General features: G+C 38.5%; 1 protein-coding gene and 1 pseudogene across 1 annotated transcript; one reads left to right on the top strand and one right to left on the bottom strand.

Moving 5' to 3' along the window:
* Nucleotides 1-3028: 3028 nt before the first annotated feature.
* Nucleotides 3029-8325, top strand: LOC125399523 (olfactory receptor 4A8-like; annotated as a pseudogene).
* Nucleotides 8326-13776: 5451 nt separating this feature from the next.
* Nucleotides 13777-14715, bottom strand: LOC146893004 (olfactory receptor 1468-like). The gene has a single exon (XM_085694343.1). The coding sequence runs from the start codon at nucleotides 14713-14715 to the stop codon at nucleotides 13777-13779; it is 939 nt and encodes a 312-aa protein (XP_085550469.1).
* Nucleotides 14716-27582: the final 12867 nt, after the last annotated feature.

Raw genomic sequence — 27582 nt, 5'->3', positions numbered from 1 at the left:
CCAGAAGTTCCTTTATTGTATAAGATTGTTTTGGCTATCCTGGGTTTTTTGTTTTTCCATATAAACTTAATTATTGTTCTCTCAAGGTCTGTGAAGAAGTTTGATGGGATTTTGATGGGGATTGCATTGAATCTGTAGATTGCTTTTGGTAGAATTGCCATTTTTACTATGTTGATTCTCCCAATCCAAGAGCAGGGGAGGTCTTTCCATTTTCTGGTATCCTCCTCAATTTCTCTTTTCAAAGGCTTAAAGTTCTTGTCAAATAGGTCTTTCACATCCTTGGTTAGAGTAACCCCAAGATATTTTATGGTGTTTGTGGCTATCGTGAAAGGTGATGTTTCTCTGATTTCCCTCTCCGTTTCTTTATCCTTTGTGTATAGGAGTGCCACTGATTTTTTGGAGTTGATCTTGTATCCTGCCACGTTACTAAAGGTGTTTATCAGCTGTAGGAGTTCTTTGGTAGAGTTTTTGGGGTCGCTTATGTACACTATCATATCGTCTGCAAATAACGAAAGTTTCACTTCATCCTTTCCAATTCGAATCCCCTTGATCCCCTTATGTTGTCTTATTGCTATTGCTAGAACTTCAAGCACTATATTGAAGAGGTATGGAGAGAGTGGACAGCCTTGTCGTGTTCCTGATTTTAGTGGAAAGGCTTTGAGTTTCTCTCCATTCAATTTGATGTTAGCTGTCGGCTTGCTGTATATTGCTTTTATTATATTTAGGTATGATCCTTGTATCCCCAGTCTCTCCAACACCTTTATCATAAAAGGGTGTTGAATTTTGCAAAGACATGTTTCTAAACAGGAAGAAAGAGGCCTTGGTGATATTCTACATCAAGGTCTTTAAAAATAGAATATTTCCTTTATTCACTGAAATTCTTCATCATCAGTGTTTCAAAATTTAAATCTTTACCTGTGTATTGTTAGATACTACTATATTTATGAGATATGTCTATAGTTATATTTTGTTTATATTTTAACAAATAAAGCTTGCCTGAAGATCAGAGTGCAGAGCTAAACCACTAGAGGCCAGGCAGTAGAGGCACACTCCTTTAAAGGCAGGCAGATTTCTGTAAATTCAAGGCTATCCTGATATAAAAGAGAAAGAGTATCATGTGGTGTTGGCCCATACCTTTTACCCCAGTACATTAAGGTCACAAGCATTTTATCCCAGAACTAAGGAAGTGGAAACAGGAAGGGATACGGCTAGGCAGAGAAAGGAATATGAGTTGGGAGAAGACAAGAGAGGATGGAGTCTTGCAGTGAGTAAGAGGATGCAGTCTGAGGAGGCAGTTTGAGGACAGGATCACCCTTTGGGTCTTTTGATTCAGTAGAGGTAAAATATCTTACTAGTGGCTGGCTACATTGCTTTTCTGATCTCTCAGCTTTTACCCCCTAACATCTGACTCTGAGATTTTATTAAGAACAATTAGAATCCGTGCTCCAGATGTCAAGTCTATCATGTCTCCTTGAAACAAGGCCTCTTTGGAGGGCTTCACTTCAGTGACCTGAAAATAGGAAAAGCCACATAGTTAATTTAGAGATCACCAATCTTGCATCAAAAAATAACTATGTTGGGCAAAATAGTTTCCCTTCATTCTATTTGTTGTTACATATTTAATAAATACAGATTCTTTGTTTTTTCTAAAGATATTTTCCCTGAAAATGAGACTATCCAACTGCTTTTTACAATAAGTGTTGATGTTATATTTAAGGGTTTCTTTATCATATATATTTACTTGGATGCACTTGTATCTCTCAAAGAAACTAATATAAAGGGAATTTACCACTGTGCTACTCTCTCTTTTCAAGTGTGTTTGAGGTTACTTGATGGTACATTATGAATAAAAATCAGAGTCATTATTTAGTGTCGTGATCATAGCCCATTTATATGTCACTATAAAGAAGTAAACATAAGCTTAAAGATTTATTATGCAAGAAAACTTTGATAGCATAACGATAAAATGTAGTTTTGAATGAATTATGCTGTAGACTCTAAGGCTAGAGAAACTCTTAAATCATGTAGTCTAATTTCTTTAACTTAACAATGTATAAATTGAGTCATGTTCATAGCATCTTTATCCATAGCCATATCTTCCCATGCTAGTTATGAAGGGTTTTTTTTTTGTGTGTATGCCGTGTTTAGAGATCTGATCATTGAATTTCTATTTGAGTCCCTCAGGACTTAGGACTCTCTCTCTCCCTCTTCCAGTTTCTATTTCCCCTGTTTTATCACCTAGTTTTCACAAGAGTTCTGAAAATGAAAGCTTTACTAGTGGTTCAGTAGTCAGTGACATCTGTGGGCTAGTTCATTCCAGATAACAGGATGTGGGATAATTATGGTCCATTTAAATGTTTACTAAATGTGACAACCAGCAATGAAATGAACAGAAATTTTGCTCTTGAGAACCCTGACAATCTAAATCAAATAAAGTAATTGCTGCAAAAGATACTATGAAAAATAATGCTAGAACAACTTGATACAGTTCAAAGAAAGTCTTTGAAATTGAAAAAAGATCATGAAAGAATAGAAACCTTTTGAAATCTGCAGCATTTGATATGTATAATAGTTACAATTTAAATTTTTGAGAGGGTACTCTAGGGGCAGTCAACATTTTATGTATTCTAGTAGGTAGTGTTAGGGTTCATTGACATCACTTCTTTGCAGGATTTTGAAATAGAGTTAATACTTCTTCTGTGTTTTCTGATGTAATATATCTTAAATAATCAGTTTTAAGGGTACAGAAGAGAAAGAGACCTTTGACTGCTACTCTGTATATAAATAAGCTGAGATTCTGAGAGAAATGCTAGTATCTACAAAATTATCAGAGCTGAACTATGGAGAAATCCCCCAAGAGGAACTCAATAGAAATCCCCTCAAGAAGAACCACTGATGTTCACCACTGTAGAAGATGTTGATGAAGACAGGCTTTCTGGCAGAACGGAAATGTGAGTTTTGGTCACAATTAATGTCAGTTCCTGTTCTCTGTTTTGATATCTTTGAAACAAACCTGATAGGAAAGTAAATGGGAAAGAAAAAGAATGTTGCAGACTTTATCAAACTGGGTCTCACCTGATGGTCAAAAGCATTGTTTGTAACAGTTTTACCCATCTACCTTGGAACAATGGTAGGAAACCTGCTCGTTGTGGGAATAGTGATTGCCAGCCCCTCTTTGGACTCCCCAGTGTTCTTATTCCTTGCCTATTTGTCCCTCATGGATACTGCTTATTCCACTGTCATTTTGTCTTACAGATTGGTTTTTGATTAAACAAACAAACAAAAAAAATCATCTCCTTCACAGCTTGCCTAGTTCAGCGTTTTTTGTAGCACTTATTTGGTGGTGCTGAGGTCATCATTTTGATAATGATGGCCTATGATCGCTATGTTACAACCTGCAATCCATTGTACTATTTGACCATCATGAATTGTCAGGTTTGTATTCTCTTGCTGTTGGCATCCTGGGCTGGAGGATTCTCTCATGTTCTGCTTCAAGTCGTCTCAGTGTATATACTTCCTTACTGTGGACCTAATGTTATTGACCACTTTGCCTGTGACATGTACCCATTTATTGGGGCTTGCAGGCACTAACACACTGAGACCTACTTCTTTGGCTTTATTTTAGTTGCCAATAATAGAGCAATGCCTGTAGTGGTCTTTATCTTTTTCCTTGTTACCTATGGAATTATTCTAAACTCTCATAAGAAGTACAGTCAGAAAGGAAAGCACAAAGCCCTGTCAATCTGAAGATCCCACATCATAGTTTTTGTCTTCTTAATTCCCTGTATTTTCATGTATGTTAGACTTGTATCTATTGATAAATACATCACTGTATTTTTTTTACAATTTTCAATCCCATGTTGAATCCTTTAATTTATGCCCTGAGATACTTGAGATTAGAAATTGTATAATAATGTTTTGGAGTAAACTGGTAACTAAAGATATTATAAGCATTTTTCCACACTGAACATACTAAATGGAAAGAAAAAAATTAGCAATTAGTTTTAACAATATGAGTTCCAGTGTTCTGCATTTGCACCAACACTTGACATTGTGAGAAGGTTGGTATTTTTGACAATGCAGTGAGAATAAGAATGGTATTCACTGTGATTCTAGTGTTCTTTATTGCTACTGTTGTTGATCATATCTTCATAATTATTATACATTCCACTTTTGTTATCCTGTATATTTATTTTTTTGTCCAATTTTCAATGAATTGTACTTCTATTACAATTCTATTGATGGGTGTTTTGGCTATATTGTGAAATATATATACATATATATAATACTTTTTATATATCACTACATTTCTTGTGTGTGATTTGTGTCTCTATTGCCATTTATTTTGAAGAACACAAACTTGTAATTAAATTTATTGTATAATAATTTAAATAGTGTTTAGCATTTATCAAGGAAATAAGTCATATTTAAATTGTACATATTTTGTTCAGAAATACGAATCTGTCTGTGGGACCAGCTTACTGTGGGATGTAATATGCCTAGGCAAGTAGTGTATAAGAAAGCAAAATGATCAAGTAATAGGAAGCAAACCTCAAAGTAAAGTTCCTGCTAAGTTTCTGTTTTTGTCAATGACTTTAGACTTCTGCCTCAGATTCATACCCTCACTTCCATTCATGACAGATTACATACAACTGTTAAAGGGAATAAACAATTTTTTCCCAAGTTGATTTGGTTATGGTGTTTTATCCTAGCAACTGAAATTAATGAATACAAAAATAGTTTTTGGAAGTGACCTACCCAGACATGTATATTAGGGAATGTTGTGGTGGCATTTGAATATTGGGGTAGAAGGTTACAGAGTATGTAGAGCTCAGTGGGATGCTCTCTGAGGTCTTGAAAAATAAGACTGTTGAGAGCAATGCTAATGGTGGAGAGCTGACTTGTGAAGTTTCAGAGGGAAGCAAAGGCTCTATACAATACATTACATAATACTTTGAATTAAGAATCCCTAGTTCCTGTCAGTTTGAGTTGAAAAATTGGCTCTGACTAACAAGAAAACAGAAACTCTAAATTGAAGCTTTTCTCTTGTTAGAATAGTCTGTAATGGTCATCTGTGGTTGAAAAATTGGCTGTGATTAAGAAGAGTTCAAAATAATTGAGGCAAAATCTGGGAAATATTTCTTCCTGGTTAGCACATAGATGCACAGAGGGCGCCAAGGCTGTTCTGTGTCCTGGCAACTTCACTTGATAATGTGTAGGAGCTTCACAGGTGCTACGGGTTTTGAAGGCAGGAAGATGCTGAGATTTTGTGCTATGAGAGACCAGGAAAGGCCATTGATGAGAGGGCAGCCACAATTGTAGTAGAAATCTGAAGACAGAATGTACCATAAATTGGTAAAATTGTCTTTATATATGTGTTATCCTGCATAGCAATTTTTGTGATATCACATGATTATATTTAAAGTCATTTTGATTTAGAACATTTGCTTTTTTGCTATATTGATAATAAAAGTATTGCCAACACATTTATATAAAATAATCTCTTCCCCTATCTGGTTGTAATCCATGTCCATTGTACATTATGTGGAAGTATAAATATGTTTATCAAGTGTGTTAATTTAATTGGTTGTTTATTATTTGGCACTTTATTATTATATGTTAGTTAATGTGGAACAGACGCTTAAAATAAACCCCACACTAGCTCAGAATTGAGAAATAGATGGTTATTTATTTAGGGGTAAACTCACAAATCATAATTCTCTGCTTGAATAGAAAACAGATTGAATCCATCAATCCAGCAATCCAAAAGAGCAGCCAGGGAAGAAAGAAAAAAGGGACAGATGCAGGTTCTGCATCTGCATTTATAATCTAAGAGGCCAAGTCCCAGTAGGCAGGTAGCCACAAGCTGTAAGATTTCCTACAGCACCTCCCCCTTTTGTTTAAATAAGAGAGTTCTAAGCCCAATACAAAATTACGTACAATAAAAACAAATATCCTATCCTAACTAGTTTAAGTCTTGTATAATAAATAACTTGGCCAAGTCATGAGAGGAAAGTAACTACAATTATCTAGTCTGAAACCTCATCGAAGATCTGAAAAGAGAAATAATATTAGTTGAGTAGGCAGGAAGTGCAATCAAGCAACTTCCAAAATGTGCAACAAATGACAGAGACAACTGGCTAACTGGGCAATCACTCTTACATTTTGGTATCACATGTGTTCTGCTTTCCTTCAACATTTCTCCCTTAAGTCCTCTATTTTTCCTTCTCATGAGTCATTCTTTAGTGTTCTGTCCTTTATACACAACTCCACATAAATGCAAATATATGAAAATAATTAATGGGATCTGAAAGATGTCTCAGTGGTGAAGAGCACTTCCTGTCCCTGCAGAGGATGCAGATACCTTTGCCAGCACCAATAGGGCAGCTCACAACCATTTGCAATTCCAATTCCAGGAGACACATACCATCTTCTGGCCTCTATGTACCAGGCATGCATGTGTTGCACTATTCACATATGTATGAACAAAACACTTATACATATAAGATAAAGAAAATCTTATTCAAATTACTGATTTGAATTATGCAGGTTTAGTAAAATGGTAGCTATTGACTCTTGTGGAGGGCCGGACCACATTCTCCATTGCTTCTAGGAACAAAGGTAGAGATTGACCTCTGTGACCCCAAGGTGTGGCGGTACACGCCTTTAGTCCTGATGCCTGGGCGGCAGAGGCAGATTGACCTCTGTGACCTCAAGGCGTGGTAGTATACGCCTTTGGTCCCAATGCCTGGGAGGCAGAGACAAGCAGATCTCTGTGAGTTCAAGGTGATGTAGCACACACCTTTAATCCCAGCACACGTGCTTGGTAACTCTCTACCGCTGCGTCCCTGCCTACTCCCGAGGCATCATCTGGGATAATGGGCAGTGAACCAATCAAAGAGTGACACATCCAAAGCAGGGTCTGTTTCCTATATAAGGGATGGGTTCCATCTTATCTGGGTCTCCGCCATGTGGCTTATGCTCTAGCTCCCAAGAGACATAAAGCTTTACTGCAGAAGTATCCTATGTGTACCGCGTGGTTCTTGCTGGCGAGACGGTAGCGCGGGACAGACTCTTCTCCAAAATTCATTATTTACAAGCCCTGACTAGTTGGCCCCATAGATACAAATGCAAGAAAACTTACACATGAATAGAATCCATAATATATAGGTTCATATTTTCATTTTTCATCCATCAACTAAGAGAATTTAATGTCCTTTCGATGGGAAACATACCTTCAATAAATCCAGGCATGCAAGTATCCCTGGAAAGAATGTGAGTGCTTAGGGCAAAGGGTGCTAGAGAATATGGTAATTTTATTTTGAGTTTCATTAAGAAGCTCTCATATTGATTCACATATTGGCCTGTAATTGTATACACTGCTGTCAAGAATGAATAAGGGTTCCTTACCAATGTTTAGTGATTTTTGCTTTCTTGATTATGGCCTTTCTTATTGGAGTGGAAATGAATCTCAAAATAGTTTTCATTTTTATTGATCTTGTCATGAAGGATGTTGAATATTTTAAAGGGTATATATTAGCCATTAGTATATTGTCTTTTCAGAGTCCTCCATGTAGTTTCTTCTGCCCATTTGTACTGGGTTTCTTATTTGCCTATTCTTTGGATTTTGAGTTCTTTGTGTATCTGGATAATTACTTCTGTATTGGTCTGTCCTGTCTCTTTAAGAGACAAGCCTTGCCTACTTCCTCCCCTGTCCTCTGAGGCAAGCTGATCTTCAGCTTCCATCCTGAGTCCCTTCTTTTTTCCGTCTCCTGAAGAGGCAGACTGCTTCTCCCCACTTCTCCCCTCTCCCCCCCCCCTCTCTCTCTCTCTCTCTCCCTCTCCCTCTCTGCTTTTTTCTCCTTCTCCCTTCCCTCTCCATAACCCACTAAATAAATATTCAACCTCATCCTGCATGCCAGGTATATCAACATCTCTGTCTCTTGCTCACCGTAGCCTGACTCTCTGCCTGCGACCAACTGCCATCGGAGATCTGTGGTGTGGTCTCCTGGCTTGCCCTTCTGTCTGTCTCTCCTTGTGGCCTGCTGCAGCCGCTCAGGAAACTGCACCATCCCTGCCTGGGACTGGCTGCTCTTGGTCACGCTGTTCGCTGTCTGCTGCCACATGGCCTGCTGCCGCTGCTCAGGGAACTGCACCGGTCCCTGTCCAGGACTGGCTGCTCTCAGATCCACTGCTCACTGCACCCAATTGGGGACCTACAGCGTTTCTGCCACTGCAGCTACCGGGAATCCTCCAGCATTTTACTTTTACCATTACATCCTCCATCAGATGTGCACCTATCAAAGAAGACTTTTTATTTCATAAGATCACATTTATTGATTGTTGTAATTAGTTGCTGAACAACTAGAGAAAACTTCAGAGTGTCTATACATGCTTTCATTTTATGTACTGTCTTTTTTGCTCTGTCTTCTAAGAGAACATTTTCAGAATTTCTGGCCTACAGCTCAAGTCTTTGATCCATTTAGATTTATTTACTTATTCATTCATTCATTCATTCATTCACTCATTTGTTTGTTTTTACATCACAACTGGTCTTCTATTCCTCTTTCCTCCTAGTCCTTTCCCCACCTCCTGCCCCCCCATCTACTCTGGCTCCTCCATTTATCTTTAGAAAAGGGCAAGCATCCTGTGCATATCAAACAGCCATGGTATATCAAGCTGCAGCACAACTAGGCACCTTATTTCCTAGTAAGGTTGGACAAGGCAACCCAGTAAGAAGAAAGAGTTCCAAAAGAACCCACCAGACTCAGAGACAGCCCCTTTCCCCATTGTTAGGATTCCCACAAAGCAACCAAGCTGTATAACTATACTGTATATGTAGAGGGCCTATGTCCATGCCATACAGGCAGGCTCCAAGGTTGTCAGTTCAGTCTCTATGACTTCCTACAAGCCAAAGTTAGTTGATTCTGTAGGTTTTCTTGTGGTGTCCTTGATCCTTCTGGTTCCTACAATCCTTCTTCCCGCTCTTTGGAGGATTCCCTAAGCTCTTCCTCAAGTTTGGTTGTGGGTCTCTGCATCTGTTTCCATCAGTTGCTGGGTGAAGCATATTTAGATGATAATTGAACTAGCACCAATCTATATGTGTAGTAGAATATCATTAGAAATCATTTCATTGACATTTTGCCAGGCATGTTTGACTCTTATCCTAGGTCTCTGGGCACTCCAGGCTCTGGGTCTTGGCCCACAGAATGTGTCAGTGGTGGGCTCCCTCTCATTGTCTGGGTCTCAAGATGAACTATTTATTGGTAGGCCACTCCCACAATTTCTGTTCCTCCTTTATCCCAACACATCTTGAAGGCAGAACTAATTGTAAGTTGATGGTTTTTGTGGTTTTGATTTGATTTATTTGTATATTGAGAAATGAGAGCTAGTTTCTTTCTGCTTCCTGTAGATATTCAGCTCCTGAGCATTATTTCTTATAAACTTGTGTCTCCTTGTAAACATTTTTTAAATCTTCATCTAATATTAGGTAGCTGTAGCTTCAGGAGTTTAAACCCAGGTCTTTATTCTGTTCTATTGATGCCATTATTGCTGTCCTGAGTCTGAAATATAACAAAAACCCAGGTATGGTGGTATCTTAAATCACATTTATTTACTATTGTTTTGATTGATTCACTGATTTACTTGTATTTCTAAGATCTTCTCTGTTCTCATATGAATGTTATTTCTTTTCTATTTCAGTGTGGAGTGTCAGCAGATTTTGCAGGATTTGCACTGAATCTGTATATTGCTTTCAATGAAACATCCATTTTCACAATATTAATTCTTTCAAAGCATGAGTATGAGAGGCCTTTCTATCTACTTGAATCTCTTTGCAATTTATTCTTTAAGTCTTCTAAAGTGTTTGTGATAGAGGCCTTTTACTTCATTGTTTATGTTCCTGCGTTCACTTGATTCTTTTGAGAATTTTATGCATGAGTACTGTATTTATTTCATTTCCATCTCTCACTTCCTTCCTCCAACCCTTCCTGTGTCTCCCTATTCTCTTTTAAATTCATGACCAGTTCTTCCTTAATTATTATTATGTCACACCACTCACACATACACACATACATACATACACACATTATATCCATTTAATGTTACTAACATGTGCATGTATTTAGTATGTACATGTATTTCATATTAGATAGTATATCAGGGAACTAGACCCTGAAGAAAACTGATTCTCTTTCTCATAACAGATGTTATTTCCATTATAGAAAATCAACATGATTTCTGTTGCATTTTAAATTCATTGAGGGTTTGAGAGTCCATGGGTGTAACTTTCCTGTCATATCCAGAAGACACTGACACTATCTTGAATCAAGGTACTAGTTCTCTGTTTTTTACCTCTCTTCCAAGATGGTGCCCTACCCTTGGGTGTAGTGGTTGCACTGAAGATACAGTAATTGGGGTTGTTGAACACACCACAGTCACAAGTTCTCTGCATTTTGACCAGTTGTAAATCTCTTAAGAGTCTTCATCTATTGCCCAAAAAAGGTTCTTTGATGAAGAATGAGAGCTACACTTATCTTTGTGTGTAAAGATAAGCATTTATAATACAATTATAAATTATATTATTATTAATTATAAATTATAATAAATTAAAATTTATGTTACTTAAAAGAAATGGAGCAACAGCTCCATGCCATGCCTGTGGCTGGTGCAGGCAGGACTCAACCAAGTGTTGCTGTCACCAGGCAGTCAGGAACCATTATGGTGATTAGAGCAGAGAGAGGAAATGGAAAAGAAGGAGGAGTAAAATGACTGGGGAGAAAGGCAGATCTGAAGAAATTAGGAACAAGCTGATGTGAATGACCAAAATCCAAGATGTTGTCTGGGCCTCTGCTATTACCAAGCTTCAGGTCTTGAATGTCTATAATTCTGTGACCACTGAAGGCAATATAGAGGCTTTTAGTCTTTGTTGCTACCTGGCACCTTGTTGGTATTCATGGGCTATGTTCCCTCAGGGGCCAGGATGATCTGAGCGGCCAGTGCTGCCTCCTCGAGCCATGCTGAAACCCAAGTTTGGACTGCTGCTGAGGACAATGTCTAGATCCATGGTCCTACCTCAACTAGGGTCTGTGTTAATGTCCATGATCCATGAGGCCGCCAAAGGCCACATGGATGCCCAGAGTCTAGACTGCAATCTCTAGCCATGTGATGTCCAAGGGATGTGCTGCTGCCAGAGCCATGAAGCCTGTAGTATCAACCAGGGCCATGGTATCATCTGGAACAGGACTGTTGCTGAGGGACATGTCTGGGTCCATGGCCATACAGCAGTCAGGATCTGTTGATGTCCATGACTCTTGTTATCTTCAGAGACCATGAGTATGACTAGTATCTGATCAGCTACCTAAGACGCTGTTGGATTCTGAAGATCAAGCTGCCATGAGGGCAATATTGATCTGGATGGGTTATGCTGCAACCAGGGCCATGGTGACATCCAGGCCTAAGAGGTTGCCAAAGACTATATCTGGGTCCGTGGTCCAGCTTAAGCTGGGGTTTGTGTTGATATCAATGACCTGTTTTACACAGAAGGGCATAGGAACCATGCCTGTTGAAATCTGAGGGCCAGGCTGAGCTGGCCCTTTCCTTCAATGGCCCTGTGGTAACTAACCCTAACCCACTCTGGATATTGCAGCTGGAGACATAGTCCTGTTCCTCAAGTAAGAGCTGGCTCCCACACACAGAAAAATTGACCCCCACCACTCACTACTGGTGTACACCTCATTTGGGTGGAAAACTAGAACTGACCCTATTCAGGGATGAAGGTGAGCTGACCTTGGAAGGTGTGAGAGGAGAACTGATCCCATCCCTCATCAGACTTGTGGTGGCATGGTGAGAGAAAAACACCCTCCCCACCTTATCCATTACCACCTGTAGCAGGACCAAGAGCTAGCCCCAGGGTCATTAGAGTGTGAGAATTAGCACCGTCCCTAGTCAGCTGCAACATACAAGAGATCAGGCTCTTCACCCAAGCTGGGCAACACACTAGAAGCTAATCTAGTTGTGGGGGCTGCAGATGAGCCAGTCCTGGGGGCATGAAAGCAGGAGAGCTGACTCCTCCCCCATCCACCTATGCTGTCTACAGCAGTTTGGTGAAAGGGACTCGCAGTTCACATGAACAAAACAAAAGAGTTGGCCATAGTCATGTGAGATGAGGTGAGCCAGATCTGAGGACCGGACAGTAGAAATGAACCTGCTCCTTACTTCAGGCTGCCTTGAGTGAGCTAGTTGAGGCAATGCTTGAGAGTTCATCTGAGTAGTGAAAATGAGGGAAAGCTAGGGTTGATCAACTCAACTACCACCCAGGCTCAGAACTAGGGCTGTGTTAACCCACCCCAACATCCACCTCATCTATGAACTGCTGGAGCATGTGAAGGAAACAATATTACAGATTCAAAACTAAAGGATCTCCATGACACAGGACAACAGCAGGATATCCACGAGAATCCCCAATGAGAGCCCATTATCAGTAGTGTAGCAGAAGCCAGAGTGCTCAAAACAGACCAATAACTCATAGCAATGAAAACTTAAAAGTAAAGACGAGCAGACTAAAGGGTAAACCGTGTGACTCAGGCCACAGTACAACTTCCACGGTGAGATTCTTCTCCCTTTATTCTGTTTCTTTTGCTTAGTGTTGGTTTTTCTTTTAAATTTTGTTTTATTTGGGGAAGGGCTGTAAGGTCAGAAGTCAGATGTGAGGGGATGGGGAAATAAGATCAGAATGCATGATATAAAATCCATGAAAAATCAATAAAAGTTAAAAAAACTTTTTAAAGATGGTAGTATAGGATCTCCTCTAGGGCCTATGAATGGCTATGTTTTCTATTCTAGGCACCAATTCCTTCCTATTAATTGGGATGTAAATGCAATTAAAGATTTGTTGGTTACTCTCAAGATAAAAGTACCACTATTGTACCACTAAGATACATTTCCCTGCTTCTCATTGTTGTGGTTCTTAAACTTTAGAGTGTGGTTTGATTGCTTTTATCCACTGGCATCATGTATAGCATGTTCCAAAGCTATGAGAAATGGTCTCCAAGGAGTGGGGCTTCTGAGTCAGTTTTAAGTTAATTTATTCAAGTCCTATCTGAAATATGTGGTATCTTCAGCAATAGGATTGATCTTACTTTCAAGTTCCAGAAGGAAACCAAGGGTAAAGGAAATAGCCTATATTATTTTGGGAGTCTCCTGGGCTCAGCTGATCAACAACTTGAAGGGAGGTTTCCAATGTCTAGCACTGGAATTTTTGTTCTGTAGTCTGTGGCTCTTGTGAGACACATTGTCACAAAATATTGCAAAAGTACATTTAAAAATATACAGTGCATAAAAATTATAAGTAATAACTTATAATTATAAATAAACCATATATAGTGCATAAAAAATTATAAGTATGATTATGAAATAATGCGCTTGAATATGCATCCTTAGTGCAATTTACCTCTGCTTCATACCTCTTTCTATGCATTATCCTCCTCCCTCTCTTGTTAAAATCCTCCCCATTTTTCTCCTTTCCCACTCCATAACACCTAAGTACTACTATTGCAAAAAATGTCTGTAACAAGTTCTGGTGAGGAGGAAGATGTAGACAGATATCAAAGAAAATCCATCCTCCTTTGACTACTATACTAAATCTTCTCTCTTTTTGTCTTGAACAGTTATGTGGCATGCCCTTTCATGCACGTCATGAAGGACAACATCTGACATAAAATATTAACATAAATACATTTATTACATAAAATTAGATAGCAAGCCCAAGTGCTACAATTACAAAGAGATATTCTTATCATAGATAACTCTTCTTAGGGCCCTCTTCATATCACTGTTCCTCAAGCTGTAGATGAAAGGATTCAGCATGGGAGTCACCACTGTGTACATCATAGCCACGGTAGTCTCCTTCACAGTAGAGTTATTTGATGATGGACATAAGTAGAGACCAATAATCGTCCCATAGAACAGGGAGACTACAGACAGGTGGGAACCACAGGTAGAAAAGACCTTGTGTATGCTCTGGGTAGAAGAAAATTTGAGAATGGAAGAGACAATCCTTGCATAGGACATAACAATGAGTAGGAATGGTACAATAATGACGGGCCCACCCATGATAAATATCATCAACTCATTAACAGAAGTATCTGAGCAGGCCAGCTTCAGGAGTGCAGATATGTCACAGAAAAAGTGGGGGATCACATTGCTCTCACAAAAAGACAATCTAGCCATGAGTAGGGTGTGCATCATGGCATGAAATGTGGTTAGCATCCACAATGGAATCAATAGACTAGCACAGAACTTAGGGTTCATGATACTGGTGTAATGAAGGGGGAAGCAGATGGCCACATAGCGGTCATAGGCCATTACCACAAGAAGAAAGCTCTCCATATCTCCAAAAACCATAAAAAAGTACATTTGTGTCAGACAATCCGCATAGGAGATGAAGGGGTCTTGGCTCTGCATATTCTTCAACAATTTTGGCATGGTTACAGAGGAAAAGCAGAGGTCAGAGAAGGACAAGTTGCTGAGAAACAAGTACATGGGTGTGTGGAAATGGGAGTCCAGTAGAATGAGGATGATGATGATGAGGTTCCCCAGGACGGTGATGAGGTACATGGCCAGGAACAGGGCATAGAACAGGTGCTGGTGCTCTGGAGGGATGGGCAGGCCCAGGAGGAGGAACTGATGAAAGACACTTTGGTTGTTTCCCATCATGATCTGACCCCAATGACTTTAAGAAATATAATTAACAGTTTTATAAACTCCCAGTGGTTGAATACGCACGAGTTCATAGACCAGTTCTAGTCATTCTTTCATTTCTTTACTTTAGAAAGATTTTTTCAATTTTTTATATTCTTTAATCTTTATAATTTTTGCTCTACTACAACATGCAACTTCATAAGTTGTTCTTGGTAATAGGTTGCATACAAACCCAGTCCTTTAATCTCTGTTGGCAACTGCCCCACCAATTCATCTCAATGACCTAATAAAATAAGAAATGTATATTTCAGACATGACATGTCATAAGTTCTAGAGTAGTTAATATTACTCTCATCAAAATGATTGTAACCTTTACATCAAAATATGTTCAGTCATTATAGGCAAGGATGGCTTTTCTAAATGTTGCTTTATCATGTTCTAATCATCTAGTATTGCCTAATGACTGATAATTGCTCTGTTATACAAAAGGTATTGACATATCTACTACCTGCCTGCCTTCTTATTCTAGGCACCTGTAGTTCAGCTCATTCTACAATTTTATTCTGTGAATTTTCTTGAAGGATTTTTGTACACAAAATTTCATCATTTTAAAATTTCATACTTCCCAAATGTACACAAATATTTTAATGTGCTAGATTACCATTTAAAAGTCAGATGTAGCTGTCTTTCTAACCTACAGAATTCACTACCTCATGGCTAATAATCATTTTTTTTAACAGCCATCAAATACTCAATACATCCCAAGAGAAATTCTCTCCTCCCTTCCAATTTTTTCTCCCATATCTCCTATCTCTCATAATGTAATAAAAGGTATTCAAAACCCATTATATAAATTTATTGCACTTCATTTTTTCTTACTTTGAACTATAACATCATAAATATTCTTATTTTCATTTTTCTCTTAGCAGACATTTAAAACAATCCAATCATATTCTTAGAACTGGACACCACAATTTCTTATCTGAAATATTTTAGTCAACATTAATTCCAACCCATGTCCCATGTTTCAACAATATTTACTTCAGTATATTTAAAACACACTAGGATTCTCTGATGGAAATATACTCCTTTCTCTCCTGATACATTACTTAGATGACCATCTTGTTCTTAGGAGCAAAATTCCTAACATGTGTACAACCAATACTTGTTTGCCTGACTTGTGTCAACCTCTACAGTCCAATACGACCTCACATGGTGTCTGTATTCTTCTCTTCATCAATGTTGTACTTCAAATTGAAAGTTATGTCTCCATAATTTTGGATTTGATACTCTCTATGTCTATAACATCCTCTCACTTGTGATGTGACTTATCTAACTTATTCTTCCACAATATGACATGACATATGCTAAGTTAAACTTTTCTTGTGTCCCTACACACAGTAACACCTGCTAACATAATCCCCCAACATATTGTATAATCTCATAGATTCTGATGGCCCTGAGCACAGCTATTGTTGCCAGACTTAAAATTCATGCAAGAAAGGACATGCATGCTCTTATCCTGAAGCAAGTACAGGCTTGCCTCTATGTGACCCAGTGTCCATGAATATTTTCGGGCTGTCCTGTAGCCTGAGACATAGAATCTTAAATTTAAGGCAAAAATGCACATTAAATCAAATAATTACTCTTCTTCAATCTTCCAAGAATATGAATTCACTAAACTTGAGATTTTGCCATGAAAACTTGATACTCTGTGATTAGTTTTACAGACATGATTGTATTTATGGAAAGTATTAAGGTTGTGGAGATATTTTTCCTTTTTTCAAAAATACTAATGACTCAAAACCTTTGTGCTTCAATTCATATGATTCCACAGATAGTGATGTAGGTAAATAATTATAATGAATATTCATGAAGACAAAAACAGATATAAAGCAGTAGGTATGTTTAATCCTTCACTGAAATTGCTCTTCATATATTCATACCTAACTATCTAATGTGATAGTTAATTATTGTAGGAAATAGTATAGATCTTGGTATCAATTTTGGTCAAAATGATCTTCTAAATGTTTCAGGAAGATGGTTTATATAATTATCACTTAAATTAGTAACTCAAATTATCAAAGAAAGTAACTCTAATCTCTAATAATGTAATAATCCTCACATGAACAGCTGGGAAAAAAAGACAAAATCTACAGTTTCTCAAGAAACACCATCCAGACTGCCTTGAATTTGAAACTGTAACATTCACTCTTTGCAGTGTCTATAATCTACAGACTTCTCAATTCCCAATTATGTAGGCTTCATCTTGAAATAGTTCCTTGTCCTGATCTGGTTTCTTCTACATCATTCTCTCTAACAAACCCCAGTCTATATCAAAGCTGGCAAAGAAAATCAAGGAGAAGTACAAAGAGGTATAAGGACAGAGCTTGAGCATTTAGCTCAGTGGTGCTATACTTACAAGGCATAGCCAAGGCCCTGAGTTCACCTCTAGCTGAAACAGATAAAGAAAATTAATGACAAACAGGGAAGTGGGAAATCCTTCCACTGACACTATATGACTGAGCTCATCTGCTGGGGTTTCCACCCTGCTAAAGGTCACTAGGGCAGCGGCACTAAAAATTTAGTACTCTGAGATTATGTTTGGTAACAAAGGAAGAGCACTACGGGAGAAATCATGCACCTAGATTCTCAGTACTTTTCGTATTCTGAGAATAAGTGAGCCCATGTCTCATGTAAGCTTACATGCAGATATTGCAAAGCAGAGGTTATCTGAGAAGCTTATTTCTACTGAGAAGCTAACTGATGTCCTAATGGACTTCACTTCAATTTTTTAACTCACAATTCTTGATCTCAATAACAGATGAGAATCTCCCATTAGACATGGTTCTAGCAGTTCATATATATGCAAGTCACCTGGGATTCTTTGGAAACACAGACTCTGGGATTGAAACTGACATACAATTTTGTAAATGGACACCCAAGTGATGTCAATACTCTGGTCAGTATTGTTGCAATAAAGAAGAAGCTCTTTTTGATAGGAAATCTGATCAAAGTTTACTAATGTTCTAAAACTAAAGATGTACTAAAATACTTAGGAACCCCAGCATTGCCCCTAACTTAAAGAGTTGTTATTAGTGTGGAAGGAAAAAAATGACGTACCTAGTAAGTATTGTAATAAATTCTATCATTACCAAAATGATTATCAATGCAACTTTGGATAAGGTATTTCTACAGTATGGCAAAGTGTTGCAAAGTATGGAAACAGCAAAGAATATTATCATACCAGAAAACTTCCAGTCGAACTGTCATAAATCTGGAAATAGAAGATCAATATGTTGGAAGAAAGTAATATACCGCCTGACAATTGATTTAGAAAGACTGCAGATGGATTAAAGTCCCTGTTACAGACCCTGGTCACATTTATTCCTTAAAAGTTCAGGAAAGAGCAATCTGTATAATCAACACCTTCTTACATGCCCGCTTCTAGCCTTCTCTGGACCCAAGGGCTCTGCATCCCAGAGGTGTCCAGATCCTGCATAACAGATTAGAGATATAATAATTACCCAGGACCAATCTAGTGCCAATACTTTCGAACCCCTTAGGTGGGGACTGATGATGGCCACTGATCACTCCTGAACATACCTAGTGGAAGGTAGAAACAGGGAGAAAGTCAGATGCATACTTACCTTTGCCTGTTCAGGCAATGTCCAGCATCTATGTGTAACTCCAGTGTAAATATTTTGAGTCAGACAAGGATGGACCATGTGAAAACCACTGAAGTAACTGCAAATACTTTTTGTTTAAAGAAATTGGTGCTTTGATCTAGATTATCAATGTGTGGGGATGGAGTTGTTCATAGTATTCTATTTTTACCCAGTTTTATTGAAACATATAGCATCCCCCTTTCTTCATTGTTTTTAGTTTGATTAATGGCTTCTTTTTTAATCACTCTATTAAGAGGACCAGCTTTTGGCTTCATTGACTCTCTTTAACATTTGGTTTTTAACTTCAACTAATTCTATCTGTCTTTCTGTCTGTTTGTCTGTGTTTGTGTGTATATGTGAGTGTGTGTTTCTGTGTGTGTATTTTTCTATGGTCCTTTGAGTTCTAAACACAATTAATTTTAAGTTTTTTTTTATTTTATAATCTTTGTGTTCTGTGACATATATTTCCCCTAAATTGTATGTTTACTGCTTCCCCAATAACTTTGATAGTTGTATTTTCTTTTTTATTGATTTTTATTGAGCTCTGCATTTTTCTCTGCTTTCCTTCCTGCCTCTCCTCTCCCCTTCAACCCTCCACCAAGGTCCCCATGCTTCCAATTTACTCAGGAGATCTTGTCTTTTTTAAACTTCCCATGTAGATTAGATCTATGTATGTCTCTCTTACCCCACCCCCCCAAAAAAACGATTAATGTTTGTACTCACTCATAAGTGGATATTAACCATAAACAAAAGATAGTGAACCTATAGTTCATGATCCTAGAGATGCTAAGTAATAAGGTAAACCCAAAGAAAAACATATATAGACCCACATGGAAATTGAAAACAGACAAGCTCATTGGACAAAATTTGGGAGCATGAGGGTAGGGAGTAGAAGGAAGGGGAGAAGGGGAGGGTTAAGGAAAACTTGAGGAAATGGGATAATCTAGATGGAGGAAGGACAGATATGAGAGCAAGGAAAGAGATATCACGATTGAGGGAGCCATTATGGGGTTACCAAGAAACCTTGCTCTAGAAAAATGCCCAGGAATTCACAAGGATGACCCCAGCTAAGACCCTAAGCAATAAAGGGGAGGGTGTCTTAACTGGCCTTGCCCTGTAGTCAGACTGATGATTATCTTAAATATCACCAAAGAATCTTCATCCAGCAACTGATGGAAACAGAGGCAGAGATCTGCATTGGCATACAGAACTGAGATCACAAGATCCAGTTGAAGAGTGAAAGGAGCAAGAGTATGAGCAAGAAGTCAAGACCATGAGGGGTTTATCCACTGAGACAGGTTGCCTGAGCTAATGATAGCTCACCAACTCCAACTGGACTTGGAATAAATGAGAATGGCAACAAACTAGTCCCTCTGACTGTGGCTGACAATTGGGGAAGACTGAGGGGGCACTGATAGTGACACTGGGATTTGTCTCTACTGCATATACGACTTCTTGGGATCCTATTCTCTTTGGATGTACAACTTGCCCAACTTAGATGTAGTAGGGAGGGACTTGGACTTTTCACAGGTCTTGGTGCATTGTCCTCTCTTAGGATTGGAGGGGGTGAGGTGGAAGGGTGTGTGGAGGGAGTGGGAGGAGACTGCAGGGAGGGGAGGGAGTGGAAATTTGAATTGATATTTTTTAAAGTAATAAAATAAAATAAAAAAGAAATATTAATGACCAGTGATTGCTATCCCATGTTAATTTAGTTTTCATTGTTGGCAATGTTAATTTGTGTGATTTTCCCTTCTTTGGGATAAGACTATCAATTGTCTGTGTTTTTGCTGGTGTAACCAGCTTCCTTCAGTTGGAGTTTTCCTTCTACTATTTTGTGTAGGGCTGGGTTTGTGGTTAGGTATTGGTTAAATCTGATTTTGTCATGGAATATCTTTATTTGTCCTCCTATGGTGATTGAAAGTTTTGCTGGGTATAGTAGTCTGGGTTGGCATCCATGGTCTCTTAACTTCTGCATAAGGCTTGACTATGATCTTCTGGCTTTCATTGTCTCCAATCAAGTCAGGTGTAATTCTGATAGGTCTACCTTTAAATGTTACTTGACTTTTTTCCTTTGCAGCTCATAATATTTTTTGTTTACTCTGTATGTTTAGAGTTTTGATTATTATGTAGCTAGGGGACTTTTTTTGATCCAGTCTATTTGGTGTTCTGTAAGTTTCTTGTATATTCATAGACATATCTTTCTTAAAGTAGTGAAAGTTTTCTTCTATGATTTTGTTAAATATATTTTCTGTGCTTTTGAGTTAAACTTCTCCTTCTTCTGTACCTATTATTCTTAGGTTTGGCTTTTCGTAACGCCCCATATTTCCTGAATATTTTGGGTTCAGCTTTTGTTAGATTTAATGCTTTCTTTGACTGATGAGTCTTTTTCCTCTATTCTCTCTTCCATCTCTTGTATTCTGCTGTTCATAGTGTTTGTAATCCCTGATCATTTTGTCATGATTTCTGTTTCTATAATTCCCTCAGTTTGTGTTTTCTTTATTGTCTCTATTACAGTTTTCAAGTCTTAAATAGCTTCTTTCATATGTTTGATTTTTTTTTTGTTTTCTTTAAGGGACTTGCTTATGTCTTCCAATTTTTGGTTGTCTTTCCTCCATTTCTTTAAGGGAATTTCTCATTTCCTTCTTAAGAGTTTCAAACATACTTCTGAAGTTATTTTTTAGGTCATTTTCTTCTGCTTCATCTGTACTTGGTTGTTCAAGTCTTGCCGTTGTAGGGTCTTTAAGTTTTACTGGTGTGTGTTGCTCTTTGTGGTGTTACATGTGTTCTTATCTTTTCTACTCATCTTTTCCTCAAATAGCTGTGGTGGGGCCATCTATGATTCTGTTGATTAATCGTCTTGGTGCCAGTGAATGCAAGGCTCAGATGGTTGTTTCTTGTGGTACAGTCAGTGCCACAGTTCTAGTTACCCTGGTGGTCACTACATGTTCCTGGAGATCACTCAGCGTTCCTGGACTTTGTTCCATTGCCTTGGAGTTTGCTCTCTCAGGCCTGCTCTAGCCTAGGTTGTCAGCTCAGACCTATTTCTGCAAATGTTTCTTGTCTTTATCTGTTCCTGCAGAAGTCCCTGGTTTGGGGTTGGTCTTACGAAAGTCTCGGGCTCTGGTCTACTGCCTCAAAGTTCCCAGGATCAGGTGCACCCAGACCTACAGAGGACCTGGCTCAGGCTTACTCCCTCAGAGGTCCCAGACTTATGCTTGGACCCGCAGAGGTTTCTGGTTCCTGTCTATTCCCTTTGATATCCCAGACCACGCCCGGACCCACAGAGGTCCTGACTCAGACTTATTCCCTCTGAGGTTCCAGACATGTCTGGACCCAAGAGATCTCTGGTTCTTGCCTACTCCCTCGAAGGTCCCAGATTTACACCCAGACTGGCAGAAGTCCTGGCTCAGGCCTAGTTTCTGGGAGATTCTAGACTCACACCCAGAACCACAGGGGTCCTGGCTTAGGTCTACTTCCTTGAAGGTCCCAGATTCACATTTGGACCCTCAGCAGTCTCTGGCTCTGGCTCACCCACTCAGCATTTACTCCCCTGTACCTGTTCTTGTGGAGTTCGCTGTCTCAGGTCTGCTCTGGACCAGGTCACTGGCTCTCTCTTGGTCCACTAGTGTCCCAAGACTGGATCACCTCCTGGCTCCTGCTCTCATGGAGCTTACTTCTTCAGGCCCACTCTGGCTTAGGTAACTGGTTCAGTCTCACTCCTGTGGAATTTTTTGCCTAATCCCACTCCAGCCCAAGGTTGATAGTTGTATTTTCTTTTGTATCATTTAAAGTATATTTAATAAATCTGGAAAACTTAACCCTTTTATCATGATATAACAAAGAAGAACAAGAAAAATAACTAAACTGTTTATATATTGTGGAGCATGTGATCAAGCTATTCATAGGCAACACAGCTGTTCATGCAGAATTCTAGAGAATCTGGAAAAGCATTTTCAAATTACCACTCTCACAACAACACAGGATACAAATCTGAACATACATACATAATAAAATATTACCCAACAGCTAAAAGTATATTATTAATATTTTAAAATACATCTAATTAATTTAAAATACATTTAAATCTCCCTCACACAGGGGAATACATTCCTGTACCTCAAAAAAAGCCATGCTAATATAATAATTTTGTATTGTAGAGTTTTTTCCCATAAAAGGTTGCCTAAAGTAAAGTTTCACTGAGAAATTAGGCACACTAAAGACTAACAGTGACTAATAATAACAATTTCATTACTCAAAAATATTTAACCATATTACATAAACATATTTCAAAAACAATAGTTTACTATTAAATACATATTAATTATTCCATTCACATTTCTACTTGTGATCATGAGAATTCCTATGCAACCTAGGGAAGTATTGTGAGTGACACAGGCACCGTGGTATAGCTTTAGTCTGCCAAGTAAGCCTCATTGAAAATGTACCTGAACCTCCCTGTATAAGGTTTCACAGCAGAGGAGTTGAGTTATTACTAAAGATGGCCAAAGAGCCCCTTCATCTAGCATTATAAAACCATGGGAGACAATCTAGTAAGCAGCACCCCTCCATGGACTCTGCATCAGCTCCTGACTGAAGGATCCTCTCCTGTGTGAGTTCCTATCCTGACTTCCTTCAGTGATGAGCAACAATGCTGAAGTGTAAGCCTAATAAACCCTTTCCTCCACAACTTACCTTTTGGTCATGGTTTTTCATTACTACAATAGAAACCCTGACAAAGGCAAAGCCTTAAAGAAAGAAATTCAACACCTCTCTCCCGTGACCTCAGAGGAACTCTGACACACAGACTGTGACTGCACATGGCAGACCAAGAGGTGAGTGATTAGCCACCCAATTGGACACCCCAGTGTTGGAATTCATAAGACTATACAGTGAATGTACAGCTGACAGACCAGCAGGCAGATCCACGGTAGTGTACATATCCACATCCACATGGAGAACCTGCTCAGCAGAGCTGCGGGAATACTTGCCTTTTGTAAAAATCAGTATCAAATCTAAAAACCTTATGAAGCCATGATTCTTCTTTTCAAAATGGGATTCATTCCTAGAATATCTCAGCAGTGTGACTTCCTCCTCCTGCAAGGCAACGAAATGAGCTTCCATAACGTCTTAGAGTTATAACATTCACTCTTTATTCCAACAGTCAAATTTCCATAGAGTCAATTCCCTGAAATTACCCTTGCTAACAGATCATGTTGGAATTTTAAAAAGATAGGAACACCTTACCAGACAAGCAAGTTTAGATGTGGGTGGAGTTCGGGGTTCAGGGACATTTAGTAACTTTATCTAAAGGTTTGGACTATCAGGTATTTCTCCTTGGAAGCTGGCCCTTCCTGGGTGGTGTCACCCCCTTCCTTGAGTGCTGCTTTGTCAGGTTCTAACTTTCCTTTTTATGACTCTAAAATGAATACTGATGTCATTGGTTTTTTCCTATGGATTTGTTAAACTATGTCTACAAAAACTAAAAACTGGGTGGAAATCACCCCTTCTTTTTCTTCTCTCTACTTCTTCATCCAAAGAATAAAGAACATATAGAGGTAAGGGATATGAGTTGATTTATTCCATTTACACTCAGACCCAACTAGCCAGATTTAAATGTACTAAAGCAAATCTTAGCTAGACTCTGAATGGGGTTCTGAAGTTGGTGTTCATGGCCTCTGATACCCAGGTATCTAGGCATAGGTATTAGGGCAAACCCCCGGGCTCCTCCCCTACCTGCCTCAGCTTTACTATCCAGTCAGCAGGCAAGCATCCTGCAGGCAAGCTGCTCCAACACTCCCCTATAATAGGGCACTATAAACTACAAATCCCACTCCACCTCCAAACCCACCCATCCCTCACAAACTCAGAAAAATTCTGATGCACATACTGCAACTGCACAGATCACAGACCAAGAGATGAGTGATCAGTCACCCAGTTGGACATCCCTGTCTCTAGGCCTAGGTACAAGGACAAAACCTCAGCTCCCTCCCCTACCTGCCTCAATTTCACTAACCAGCCAGCAGGCAAGCCTCTGGTAGGTAGTCATCATTAATCAGACCCGATAAGCTATAAGTCCCATTATATCCCCAAACCCACCCACCCCCCCCCATGACTTCAGAGGATACTTGACAAGTAGACTGAAACTGCACTGAGTAGACCAAGAGGTGAGTGACCAACTCCCGAGGTGAATAGTTCCTTCTCTAGGCCCTTGATAAGGGGACAATAACCCAGGGCCCCCCTCCTCCACCTGCCTCAGCTTCACTAGCAGGCCAACAGGCAAGCCACCTTCAGGCAGGCTGCTCCAACACCCCCCATCAATCAGACCCTGAAACCTACAAGTCCCATTCCACCCCCACACACTCTCCCCAGAGACCTCACAGCTCCTTGAGACACAGTGACTGTACAAAGTGGAGCAAGAGTAGCTCCCTAAGGCACAGACAGTAACTGCAACAATTCATCCAAGAAATAATCCCTGAGACATAGACACTGACTGCAAGGACTGGACCAAGAAGCAAAGACACTGATGGCAACAATTGGAGGAAGAGATAAGTAGGCACCAATGTAACAGTTTAACAACCTAAAAAGCAAGATGGTAACACCAGAACCCAGGGGTCATATAACATAGAAGTAGCAGAAGAAAATGACCTTAAATATAGCTTTATGAAGATGATAGAGACCGTTGAAGAAAACTGAAATATTCTCTTAAAGAAATGGATGAAAAACCAAAAAAAAATGAAGTGAATCTCTAAATCTCTTAAAGAAAGCCAAGAATAAACAATCAAACAGGTGAAGTAAATAGTGAAAACAGCTCAAGATTTAAAAACTGAAATAGAGGCAATAAAGAAAACATACACCAAGGGAATTCTGGAAATGGAAAATCTGGGTAAATGAACAAGAACTACAAATGCAAGTATAACAAACAGAATACAAGAGAAGGAACAGAAAATTTCTGGCATTGAAGATACATAGAGGAAATAGATTCATCAGGCAAAGAAAATGTTAAATCTAACAAATTCTTAACACATAACATCCAGAAAATCTGGAACACCATGAAGAAACGAAGCCTAAGATTAAAATTAGCTCTAGGGTTCAGAAACTATATTCAACAAGATCATAGAAGCAAAATTTCCTGAACTAAAGAAGAATGTACCTATGAAGAAACAATAAACTTACAGACTACCAAATAGACTTGACCAGCAAATCTCAAAGAAGGAAAATACACAAATACTACCACTGAAAAATAACAGGATTTAACAATAACTGTCATTACTATATTTTAATATCAATGAACTCAATTTACCCATTAAAGAAAACAGGCAAACAAAATGGAAATGAAAGCAGGATAGATCCTTCTATCACATACAAAAAGCACACTTCAACCTTAAAGGCAGACTTTACCTCAGAGTTTTTGAGAAAAGGTTTTCAATCAGATGGACCTAAGAGAAAAACAGGTGCATCGATTCTAATATCTTAACAAAATAAACTTCAATCTAAAATCAATCAGAAGAGATGGAGAAGGACACTTCATACTCATAATAGGATAAATCCATTAAGATAAAGTCTCAATCCTGAACATCTATGCCACAAATATAAAAGCATCCACATATGTAAAAGAAACATTACTAAAGCTTAAATCACACATCAAACCCTATTTACTAAAAGTAGAAGACATCAACACTCCCACTCTCCCTAACAGACAGGTCAACCAGATAGAAATGTAAAAGAAAACTAAGACAACTAGCAGATACCACAGTTCAAAAAGGCTTAACAGATATCTATAGAACATTTTACCCAAACATGAAAGAATCTAACTTCTTCTCAGCACCTCATGGAACCTTGTCTAAGCCTGACCATATACTCAGTAACAAAGAAAATCTCAACAGACACAAAATAATTGGAATAACACCCTGTATTTTATCAGATCACCTTGTCTTAAAGTCAGAATTCAACAACACTAATTTCAGAAAACCTACGAACTCATGAAAAGTTAACAGTGCTCCATTGGATCACCTCTAGCTCAAGGAAGAAAGAAAGAAATTAAAGACTTCCTAGAATTCAATAAAAGTGAATGCATAACATACCCAAACCTACGGGACACTATGAAAGCAGTGGTAAGAGGAAATTTCATAGCACTATGTGCCTACATAAAGAAAGCGGAGAAATCTCACACTAGCAACTTAGCAGGACACTTGAAATCTCTAGAACAAAAAGAAGCAGACTCACCCAGGAGGAGTAGACAATAGGAAACAATAAAATTGAAGGTTGAAATCAATAAAATAGAAACAAAGAAAGCAATGTAAAGAATAAATGAAACAAAGAGCTTGTTCTTTGAGAAAATCAACAAAGAAAGAAAAACCAAACTAATCAAAAGGCAGGGAGAATACCCAAATTAAGAAAATCAGAAATGAAAAGGGGGACATAACAACAGACAATGAGGATATCCAGAGAATCATTAGGTCATATTTTGAAAAACCTGTATTCCACAAAATTGGAAAATTAAAAAGAAATGGACAATTTTCTGAGTAGGTGCCACATACAAAAATTAAATCAAGACTAGATGAACAGTTTAAATAGACCTATAATCTGTAATGAAATAGCAGAAGTCTTCAAAAGTGTCCCAACAAAAAAAAAAAAAGAAGAAGCTCAGAGCCTGATGGCTTCAGGACAGAATTCTACCAGAACTTCAAAGAAGAGCTAATACCTATACTCCTCAAATTGCTCCACACAATAGGAGCAGAAGGAACATTGTTAAACTCTTGTTATGAGGCAACAGATACCCTTACACTGAAACCACCCAAAACCTCAACCAAGAAAGAGAATTATAGATCAATCTCCCTCATAAACATTGATACAAAAATACTCAGTAAAATTCTGGCAAACGAATCTAAGAACATGTCAAAAAAAAGTAATCCACCATCATCAAGCCAGCTTCATCCCAGAGATACAGGGATGGTTCAGCATATAAAAATTAATCAATGTAATGCACCATATAAATAAAATGAAAGGAAAAACCATATGATCATGTCATTAGATGCTGAAAAATCATTCAACAAAATCCAACACTCCTTCATTAGAAAGGTCTTGGAGAAATCAGGAATACAAGGAACTTATCTAAACAAAATAAAAGAAATATACAGCAAGTCAACAGCCAACATCAAATTTAATGGAGAGAAACTCAAAGCAATTCCACTAAAATCAGAAATGAGACAAGGCT

The sequence above is a fragment of the Myodes glareolus genome, chromosome 9, assembly GCF_982192425.1.
Source record: "Myodes glareolus chromosome 9, mMyoGla1.1, whole genome shotgun sequence".
NCBI lineage: Eukaryota > Metazoa > Chordata > Mammalia > Rodentia > Cricetidae > Myodes > Myodes glareolus.
This window is presented reverse-complemented; position numbering and strand designations above follow the sequence as displayed.

What these genes read in the sequence shown, in the direction of transcription:
- LOC146893004 (XM_085694343.1), bottom strand. Translation starts at nt 14,715, where the DNA reads ATGATGGGAAACAACCAAAGTGTCTTTCATCAGTTCCTCCTCCTGGGC.